At 43.0% G+C, this 10,566-nt stretch overlaps 1 protein-coding gene across 1 annotated transcript; it reads left to right on the top strand.

Annotated features, from left to right (window-relative positions):
* Positions 1-374: 374 nt before the first annotated feature.
* On the top strand, positions 375-8,406 carry LOC136438538 (ABC-type oligopeptide transporter ABCB9-like). The gene is made up of 12 exons (XM_066433362.1): positions 375-464; positions 1,214-1,859; positions 2,234-2,348; positions 2,861-2,991; positions 3,155-3,360; positions 3,502-3,623; positions 4,261-4,336; positions 4,982-5,110; positions 5,713-5,901; positions 6,362-6,535; positions 6,685-6,981; positions 7,360-8,406. Exons 2-12 carry the CDS (start codon positions 1,220-1,222, stop codon positions 7,717-7,719), a joined length of 2,439 nt encoding a protein of 812 aa, XP_066289459.1. The 5' UTR covers positions 375-464; positions 1,214-1,219; the 3' UTR covers positions 7,720-8,406.
* The last annotated feature ends 2,160 nt before the right edge of the window (positions 8,407-10,566 follow it).

Raw genomic sequence — 10,566 nt, 5'->3', positions numbered from 1 at the left:
TTCGTAGGGGTTGTGCCGATTAGAAAGTTGAAATTATGCTCTAGATTGAAACTTTGGGGGCCTGACAGCCCTGCCAATGCATGTTTTTCATGGACTAAAACTCTGGTAGGTGACTTTTGACAGCTTCTTTCTTACATGATTGCCATATATTAAGATAGGAAGCTTGATTACGCTTCTGTGGCCTGCAGTATTTGGCCGAGATTTCATGCTTCAAGATTGACAGCCGTTAATCACTTCGTATGATGTGGGGAAGAGTTGTCGGGCAAGATCACAAGTTTCAAAGATGTCCCGGAGACCATTCCCCTGGGAATGGTCCCCTGGGAGTACTTTTTGAGACAGGTGTCAGGAGGGCTATAGCTGTGTTCTTAGGTTAAGCAATACTGCCACTAAACTTTTATCATCACCTTCGCCGCTTTTCAGTTCTTCCACTGACTTATTGGGTCAAGTGAATCTGCGAGCAAAAGGTAAGGGAGCTCATAAAAAGTCATGTATGACAGCCGCGGCCGGCGACTCTGGTACGTCTTCCCACCAGAGTCGCCGCGGCTAGATGTATGAGTTTTCCTTCGTAACACTCCGTATCTGTATCTGCATCTATATAGCCGGTATAACCGCCATTCAGCGTAACACACCAGCTTGCACTCTGTGTGCGATCGAGGTGTTACGTGGCAAAATTATGTTTTTGAGACTCACGGATCTCTATATATAACTGTTAGATCATGTTTATAACGTTACATAGCAATGTATTTTGGGTTTGCGGAATCGGTGGGGTAGGCTAGTGGGGTGTTATTTCATCACAGACGTCGATGCAAATACCTCACTACTAGTACCTACCTTTGTACACATTTTATTGTAACAATATAATAAATTGCTTCCATGCTGAACGTACAAGTGACTCCTACTAGCAGTAAGACCAAGATCAAGGAGGCCAACCTCCAGTAAATCACACAAGCCTGTATATACAAATTTGTAACAAAAGGAATCTTGTTAGTTGACTTGTTGCCAAAGGTCGGACCGTCCGTTGCCAGTCTCTGGGATAAACACCATCTTCTGACATACATCCTGTCCCTGTACAATCTTCAAGTAACATGCGGACACACACCAAGACATACAAACAAACAGACCAAAAATCATACTTCCAGTTTCACTGAGGTACAATGTAATACTAGCACTTACTAGTAAGCACATCTAATGAATATCCATTGTCTTATTGCAGCCCAGAATGGCGGGAAAGGGAAAGACAGTCACAGTTGTCATGCTGCTAACACTGGCCGACCTCGCCGCCAACACAGTCTTCTACATGAACGGTGTGGACGTGTACCAGTTCATGTACGGCGTCAACTTCTTCAGCATCTTCACCTCCATGTTTGACACCTGGGTACTGGGGGTACTCAGGGTGTGTGTGATGTTTGGAGCTGTCCTGGCCGTGCTGTGCAACGCCCGAGATGCTGTCCCAAGAATCAAGCTGACACAGTCGTGGGTCAGCATATATCCAGCCGCTGTCTTTGCGTACACTGTCACCAAGCTGCTGCTGTATTCAGAGAAGGAAGACAACATTCTGCAAAAACGGTGGTTCTGGGCGCAGTTTGGCGGGAGTCTTGTGGGATGTGTGGTATTCTACCTAAACTGGACTTTACTTACAAAGATTAAGACACAGCCGCACTTAAGTGTGAACAAGGAGGAAGGAACAGAGGAAGAAATAGAGACCCTGGTTGGGGATAAACCGAAGGATAAAAAGACGAAGAGGAATAATGTGAAAGATGAAGATGGCAAATCTGCTGTGTTGAAATTGATGTCCTACTCCAAACCTGACATACTGTACCTCCTCATAGCAACTGCCTTTCTGTTTGGAGCTGCTGTCAGTAAGTATCTGTGGAGGTTTTGATATATACAGTTATATTAGCATAATTTTGGTAAACATTCTTACTTTTCATACAGCCGGAAAACAGATCAGCCGATGAGTTCTGTATATAAATTACATTTTCAACAGTAATACAGCTGCTGGTCTTTTGAGTTTGTTTACAGATTGGCCAATGTTCACAGGACCCTGAGCCCTTTTTTTATGTGATGATGTAGATTTTTAGTTGATAAAATTTGCTCGAGTCTCTGGCGATTTTTAAATCTGGCACCTCATGGCAATCAACAACTAAAAGTTGAGCTCTTCGACTGCGTGACGGTCTTAAATTGCGCAGGACTGAAATTTAAAAAACTTCTGATTGATTTTTTTTCCCTGTAGGTGACATCTTTGAACCTTATTACACGGGCCAAGTGATTGATGGGATAGCCATCGAGAAGTCCCAGGCAAAGTTCACGCGAGCCATCGTCATCATGACCCTGCTGTCCATAGCAAGGTAATAGTACCGCTGTCCTAATCTCCAAGCAGATCTATAGGTTGCGAAGACCGTATCCAACTGGCAGAAAGAAGTCACTTTTGCAACAAACTCCCTCTTCCAGTTGGATACTGTCTTTGCAGTCCATTGGGCCTGCTTGGAGGCTACCGCTGTCCTTAAACATGTCTCATGTCTTTAATTTCTGTACCTTGCCTATTGTCTTCTATAAATATAAGTTGAAAGACAACGCTGTTGCTGATCTTTATGAATGCGGTGTAAACAATGAGATTTGCATGCAGACCCCCATGTATCCAATCAGTTTGCTTCATGTTGGGATGTACTGCAACACGTCAGACTTCTCTCGCTTTCTGCCATGGAGGGGGCGTAACCTGTCCGGACCAGACAGGTCTTTCTGCCAACCCCTAATAGCTCAGATGTGTATGCTTGCACTATTGCTTGCTCATGCTTGCTTATGTCGAGCCCTTCCAGTCTCGAGTCGAGATGACTGACTGACCTTGCCTTATTGCTTACAGCTCAGTGTGTGCAGGCCTGAGGGGTGGTGTGTTCAAAGTTTGCATAGCCAGGCTGAACATCCGTCTACGCAACCTCCTCTTCAAGTCTGTCACTCAACAGGAGATAGGCTTCTTTGACAGCGTGAAAACAGGTTAACAACCAGCATTACTTACAGTATAGCCTTGAATTCAGTTTGGGGAGCTTTGAATCTAAGAATTAGTTCAAAGCCATGTGTTGCCAAGGTGTTTTTTAAGCGCATGCTTGTTTTCAGGGGTGAGAAGCAACAAATTAACACCGTATGGCTCTTTTTCCAGGTGAAATCACGTCTCGTTTGACCTCTGACACGTCCACCATGTCAGACATGCTGTCCTTGAACCTGAACATCTTCCTGCGGAGCTTTGTGAGGGGAGCAGGCACGCTTGTCTTCATGTTCAAGTTGTCATGGCAACTCACCATCTTCACATTAGTGATTGTACCTGTTGTTGCTGGTGTGTCCAAGGTTTATGGAAAGTATTTTAAGGTAAGATGATGTTCTGCAGCTTTTTTGTACACTTTGATAAGATATTTTATAGACTCATGTGATGAATTGATTTTAACATGTAAAATATCATAAGATTCTACAGAACAATAAGTCAAAAGTCTTTCACTTTCCTTTGTGTAGAAATTATCCAAGACAGTGCAGGACTCCCTGGCCAGAGCCAACGAGGTTGCAGAGGAGACAATTGCCTCTTTGAGGACAGTTCGCAGCTTTGCTCATGAGAGTGGGGAGTGCGACAGATACAGGTTTGTTTGTTTTGTTCGTTTGTATTGAATACCCGGTAAACCACCTCAAGGCACATCACACCACGTTTGTACTGAAGAGTAAGGTAAAGGTACCATAGCCTTTTGAGGCCGTTGGAGCAGTGGGTTTTTACCCACCGTGTCTAGGGCACGGTATTGGAAGGCGGAGCCCATCCCTCTCCTTCCACCGCCTTTTACCTCCCCAACCGAAGTCAGGTACCCATTTCTACACCTGGGTGGAGTGAGGAAAGTCGTGTAAAGTGCCTTTCCCAAGGGCACAACATCAGGACGCATGTCCAGACATGTCTGGGGGAAAGCCGGGATTGAACCCGAGTCTCCTTGTTTGACAGTCCAATGTTCTAACCACTACGCCACGGGATATCCACTCACACTGGAAAGGACCCCTACTCTTTGCAATAAGTGTGGTGGGTTCTTTTACGTGCTCAAACACGGGACCTCCATTTAACGTCCTATCCGAGGAACGTCCCTAACAGAAGCTAGGTACTCACTTTCACCTGAGTGAAGTGAGGAAATTTGGTAAAATGCCTTTCCCAAGGGCACAACGTCAACGGGACAAATCTTTCAACCAAGAAATTAAATTGGTGTGGCCTAAAGCTTTTTATTATCCCTTTTTATCCAGAGAAATGCTGAAGACTACCTACAAGCTGAATGTGAAGGAGGCCCTTGCCTTTGGAGGCTACGCAATGACAACACGTGTAAGATAAACTTCATATAGAAATATCACTTAGTGGACATCTTTCACTTGGTCATAACCCCTTTTCACTATAAATTTTGATAAAGAAGGACATATTCGTGAAGCGTTCCATACATCTTATAAACTGGCAGATGTACAAACTACTATATATATATGTATCTTAAATGCCAGCTCAGAAATGAACAAGAGATAGTCATACCTTCAGTACCAGAGTTATCAACCTAGGATTGCAGATGTAAAGAATAGCAGAGATGTGTTCTTCGATGGAAAGTGAAGACAGACTCCAGTTGTTGCCGTGGCCTATGGGAAAGATATTTATTCCAAGTCACTCTGCATGTCCCCTCCTCTCTATCCTTGATCCCGGTCTGTCTTGTCTAACATACTGTGTTCCTAATTTTATACGTTTCTCAAGATTAGTCATGAAGGCTGTGGTAAAGGAGTAACAGTCTCAGGGGTAATGGAGAGCCTAGTGCTGTCTTGCACTACCTTGTACAGGATTAGTTATACACACGTGTCACGCACAGAGTACTGTACATTTCTCAGAAAGCTAGGGGAGTCCTCTACTTACACACAAATTTCAATATGCGCTACATTACACAGATACAGTTATGATCTTTACAAAAACTTCTCCCCTGTTGACCTACAGACCCTTGAACTTACCATGACAGTGTTGACCTTGTACTACGGCGGCCATCTTGTCATCACAGACAGGCTGACTGGAGGGAACCTGGTGTCCTTCATACTGTACCAAATGGAGCTTGGAGATGCTATAGAGGTATGTATTGTTACCTTCTCCATGCTAGCCTGGAGTCCAGCCTTATTAGCTTTCCGTTCGCTACCCAAGCTCCGCTCCTCGCCAGTAATGCCAAAGGCTGGACTCCAGGCTACTCCATGCAAGAAGGTTTTTGGTTGCGTGTGATTGGTTGTGCTCAGAAAAGGCTTAAATAAATCCCTCAGGAAGAGCCTCATCTTGCCGACCTCTACTTTTATACAGAAGCTCGTTCTTTTCTTTCCTTATTGAGAGAGTGTCTGAAATACAAATGTTTCAGACTCAGAGGATACAAAAAATCATGGATTACAAATGTATACTGTTTTTATTTGTGGCCTGTGATAGTTTGTTCTTCCCCCCAGTCTCTTCGGACAAGGGATGGCAAACTTTTTTCCTCCTCTTTGTAGAATGCATGGTTATCGAGGCCTTTTCAAGAATGTCTTGAGCACCTGGATATCTTAAGTTGACATACCTCAGAAATCACTGATGCTGCATTTGTACAATTTCTTCGAATTTTTTTTTTTCATTTGGCACTATTACGGTTAATGCCAGAAAGTAAATGTTAAACTGGGTTAGCAAACATGTATCTTCAATTTTCTTTTGCACAGGATATAGGATATGTCTACACTGGTCTCATGCAAGCAGTTGGTGCATCGGAAAAGGTTTTTGAGTACATTGATCGCAAACCTGAAGTCCAGAACAACGGTTTACTGGCACCTGACAAGCTGGAAGGACACATAGAGTTCAAAGATGTGTCCTTTGCCTACCCAGCCAGGAAAGACATTCCAGTTTTAAAGGTAAGACTCAAAACATGTACATTACCATCTTTGGCTACTTAGCCATTTGTCAACAGTGCTTTTCTTATGACTTAAGCATCATATTTACACCTAATGTCAGTAATCTTTTACATTCAATAGCAAAATATATTCTTAATATCATCTTTAAGAAAAGCATGCTGTTTTTCCAATCTTGGATGCTGTAAATAAATTGGGGTGTTTGCGGTGTTTTTTAAGTTCACGACGCCGCTATAGTCACATGCTACTATTAAACAGACAAAAATGTTCACGGGGATTTCAAGTTGGTGGTAAAACAGTGGCCGCAAAAATCACCGCAAACATTTCTGCATTTACAGTAGCTTCTGTCACATTTGAATATTTCAGTTTTTGAAAGCTGACACTCAAACTTTGTGGTAACCTTATGAATTATGGATAAGTTAGCCTGGTCAACATAAATTTTGTTGTTGTTTTTTTGCACCAGGATGTTTCTTTCAAGGTGTCTCCAGGCGAAGTTGTTGCCCTGGTCGGCCCAAGTGGCAGTGGGAAGAGCACCTGTGTCAACCTGCTGGAACACTTCTATGAGACCATGTCAGGCCAGGTGCTGCTAGATGGTAACCCCATCAAGGCGTATGACCACAAGTTTCTACACCGAATGGTAAGGTCTATTTCCTTACCTTATTCTTCCTTCAGTGTCAAAAGTTTGAGGGCAAGTTTGAAGAGAAAAGAATCTGTTTTTGAATCAAAGCTGACCTAACTTTGATTCCTTAACAATACTTGAGCTTGACGGATGATGGTTGTTTTCAGATTGCTTTGGTTGGACAAGAGCCGGTTCTGTTTGCCCGCTCCATCAAGGACAACATCTCCTATGCCCTGGACAACTGCAGCCTGGAGGAGGTGCAGCACGTTGCTAGGCAGGCCAACGCCCATCAGTTCATCACGGAGCTGCCTGAGGGGTACGACACAGAGGCTGGGGAGAAGGGGATGCAGCTGTCTGGGGGACAGAAGCAGAGGGTGGCGATCGCCCGGGCGCTGATCAGGAGACCAGCGGTGCTGCTACTGGACGAGGCGACCAGCGCTTTAGATTCCGAGAGCGAACATTTGGTGAGTTATCAGTAATTCTGAAAAGTCTTAACATAAATAAGGTATCAAGATGAATCTTGACCATATTATAAATTAAAACTTCAAAGCAATAAGTGGTCTACTTTCGGTTACCTACATAACGAATTACTCTAAAGAGAAGACTACAGTATCTGTTATTTTATGCAAATACACCCGTGAGATCCGCACGACCAGGTCAAGATGATGCATGCTAATCTAAAAGGTATGTGCATTTATCTACATGCTATTCATGTTGGGGACATGTTCCGATACCCCTACATTCTCACACCACTATGTTAGGGTTAGCGTTAAAATGATGTCGTAATGTAGGGGTGTTGGAACATTAGGGTGTAACCCTTGATATCAAATGTGTTCTGCCAGGTTCAGCAAGCGATCAACAACCTCCACGGACACACGGTCATCGTCATTGCCCACCGCCTGAGCACCGTGGAGAAGGCTGACCGCATCATCGTTATCGACAAGGGGAGCGTGGCGGAGCAGGGGCTGCACAAGGAGCTGATGCAGCGGGACGGGCTCTACGCCAAGCTCGTGCAGCGCCAGTTGCTAGGGCCGGACGTCAAGGAAGACGACAGTAAAACAGATAACTATGAGATAGATAAGACAGCAAACAGCCAGGCGTATGGGTCGATAAAGGGCAGTCGTGCTAGATTGAAAAGTAGTTCGAGCGGTTCAGACTCAGATTCAGACAGTTCTGGATCAAGTGTTGAAATAAGAATTTAAGTACAAGTACAAATTTAATTTAAGAGGTGCAATTTTCTATTTTTATCTCATATTTAGTCCATACGTAATGTCACTATTGTCTCAGGTAAACCATTATGAGATTTTTAATGGTGATTTTTGTATTTATGCAGTGTCTAAAAGTTCATATCTTCTATTATTCCTTCTAAGATTGAAATACTGTGATCACGGTTCTATACGTCTGTACATGTAATGTTATCTGTATATACCTGTGTTTTTCTTTCCCTGATTGTATCTTTTAATGTTTGTGCCCAGGGTCATCTGAAAAGCAGATCCGTAGATCTGAGATGTACCCTGGTTAAATAAATAAATTGAAATTGAGATTAACCATACAGTTTACATATGATAATGACATTTGTGATGGTGATATTTGTGTATATTTATACATTTTCTTAAACAAAGCTTGGTGGCTACATGTAAAAAATGTTCTTTTGAAATGAATCACGGACGGTTATGGATTAAGGAAGAGTAAGATAGTTGAGTTTTACAAAACCATGCAATGATTTTATATGAGATGGACCAATCCTAGCAACATTAAGTCTTTTGCTGTTACACCATGCCATGCACATGATATCTATAATTGAATCTCTATATAATATGGTAACTATACGTTATTTCGGTAACTTAATAGGAAATGTTTACTTTTGAAAATAAAATGTATTGTATTTTCATTTATTTCATTTATCTATTTTTACCAGTAACACTCAGTAGATACACTGTTTTGGATGGATGGTGGTGTTAGAGATACCTGGTGAACAATAGAAGATTATACTTTGCAGTTCTTTAAAGAGTTATACTATCCTTCTACCAAAAGGATCTGGCCGCCGTGTTTAATTTCTGGCTTGTGGACTGTGTACTTGAGACACTTTCTTGGACAATCCAACCAGTACCATCAACTGTACAAAGACTGCGAATTTCTGCCATGTAGAAAGAGACAATCAACATTTAACGTTATTGTAGACAATAAATAACATACATTTTAACCATTTACGTCAGGTGAGAAATATCACTTCCGTGCAGTATTACCACCGTAACGGTTAAGGCTTTACAAGAATAATAACAAAAGTTCTTTGAGGTGTGCCTGTCCTCAAACAGAACCTCCGGAACCCGATGGACCGGAGCATCTGCAAAGAAGTGTGCAGAACTGCGGATCTTGTGATCGGACTGCTACAGAATGAGCCACTTAAACTGGGGCCGAGATAATAAATATAGGCTCTCCTCATTGGTTGAGGGGGAAACAGTGCGGTTGATTCAAACTGGAAGGTAACAGTTACAGCCTGCCGTGTAGCTCCCGTGTTATCGGCAATATCTTATTACTGACTGTTTGCTTTCGGCCAGTTTTTGGTACAACGATGTCTGAAGTATTCCTCATCAAGTTTTGTGTCATAACCTAAATTACACACCCTGGCGTATAATAGCTAATTTACGTACATTACAACACTGGTACCGGAAAAAGTTTTTAAAAAATAATTGCTTCTAGGCGCCTGGGATGATCGCTTATATTCTTACTAGTGATTAATCACATATCAATGAACAGCGTTTGTCCTACCTCCAAGGCGTCTCTAGTGTGGTTTTGATACAGTAAGTTTAAGGACACCATGCCAGGCTTCCTCCAGTTAAATTCTTCGTCGGTACAAGATCTTGAACGAGGACATCAGCGATGTCATCTCGGGAGACAATGGGCTCTTCTGCTAGCCTGGGTACCTATTCTCCAAGCAGAGGTTTTGGTCGGGGGGTAGTAGTGGCCGGGGTTTTTTAACATTGCCTCCCGTAAGGCAATGTTAAAAAACCCCGGCCACTACAACCCCCCGACCAAAACCTCTGCTTGGAGAATACTGGGTACCAGCCTTTTTAGCTTCCGTACGCTACCCAAGCTCCGCTTGGGTAGCGGAGCGGAGCTAGGGTAGCGGACGGAAGCTAAAAAGGCTGGCACTCAGGCTACTCTTCTGCTCCACTCAGACCTGTCTTCCATTAGTGATCCATCGAAGCTCCGCTGTTGAGATAAGGTCTCGCACGGCAATTAGGCTATCCCATTGGAATCCATGCTTAAATACGCAACTTTATGACTGCAAATCTAGAAAACTAACAACTGTTCGTCATGCAAAAAAAAAAATTCAACCAAATCTAACCTAGACAACGATATTTATCGCAATTTAAACTGCAAGTAACTACTTAAACCGCACGAGGCCGCTGTTGTACGGATGACCGCAGCGGCTGACCGCAGTACTCATTGCAAAATGCGTACGCGTCCGACCTTTCGCTCGGATGACGAAACTTTCCTACCTAATCCTGACAGCAATAAACAAGCTTTCATCTCAAATTCTTTTTATATCGGGTGGGGCTGATAAAAGGCAATTTATGATCCACCTAAACACACGCTTTCTATTGCCCTGTTATTTTTTTAGGCCGGATTCTTTGGGATGAGACCTTAATTCCATTGATTAAGATAGCTTGGCAAATTAAAGAATAGTTGTCCCCCAATAATCTCTGAAAATATTTCCGTCTCAAGTCACTCCGTTACCTAGCAACGCGTCAAGAAAGGTCGTCTACATTTCGCTCTATTAGCAGCGCCATCTACCAGATTAGATTAGAAGTACATCATCATCATCTTGTCGTGAGAGTGTCACGGATGAACATCACCCTCCTCCCCCAGTCCTCCCTGTTCTCCATTGCTCTTGATAGTTCTTAGAAGTACAGACGATCTCTGATTACCATTTGACGTGTTGGAAACAGTTATTTGGTGCACTTTTTATACCTTTGGTTAAAGTAATATGCCCTGCATGTTCTTTTCATTAATACTGTATCATACACCCGAATAGAATGCACGAA

Source organism: Branchiostoma lanceolatum, chromosome 1, assembly GCF_035083965.1.
Source record: "Branchiostoma lanceolatum isolate klBraLanc5 chromosome 1, klBraLanc5.hap2, whole genome shotgun sequence".
Taxonomy (NCBI): domain Eukaryota; kingdom Metazoa; phylum Chordata; class Leptocardii; order Amphioxiformes; family Branchiostomatidae; genus Branchiostoma; species Branchiostoma lanceolatum.
The sequence above is the reverse complement of the archived record's forward strand: the minus strand, read 5'-3'. Positions and strand labels throughout refer to the sequence as shown.

Excerpts from the sequence above, each read along its gene's own strand:
- LOC136438538 (XM_066433362.1), top strand. The coding sequence starts at position 1,220 with ATGGCGGGAAAGGGAAAGACAGTCACAGTTGTCATGCTGCTAACACTG. Across the intron at positions 2,349-2,860 it reads ACCCTGCTGTCCATAGCAAG|CTCAGTGTGTGCAGGCCTGA; the intron begins GTAATAGTACCG and ends TATTGCTTACAG. Across the intron at positions 5,902-6,361 it reads AAGACATTCCAGTTTTAAAG|GATGTTTCTTTCAAGGTGTC; the intron begins GTAAGACTCAAA and ends TTTTTGCACCAG.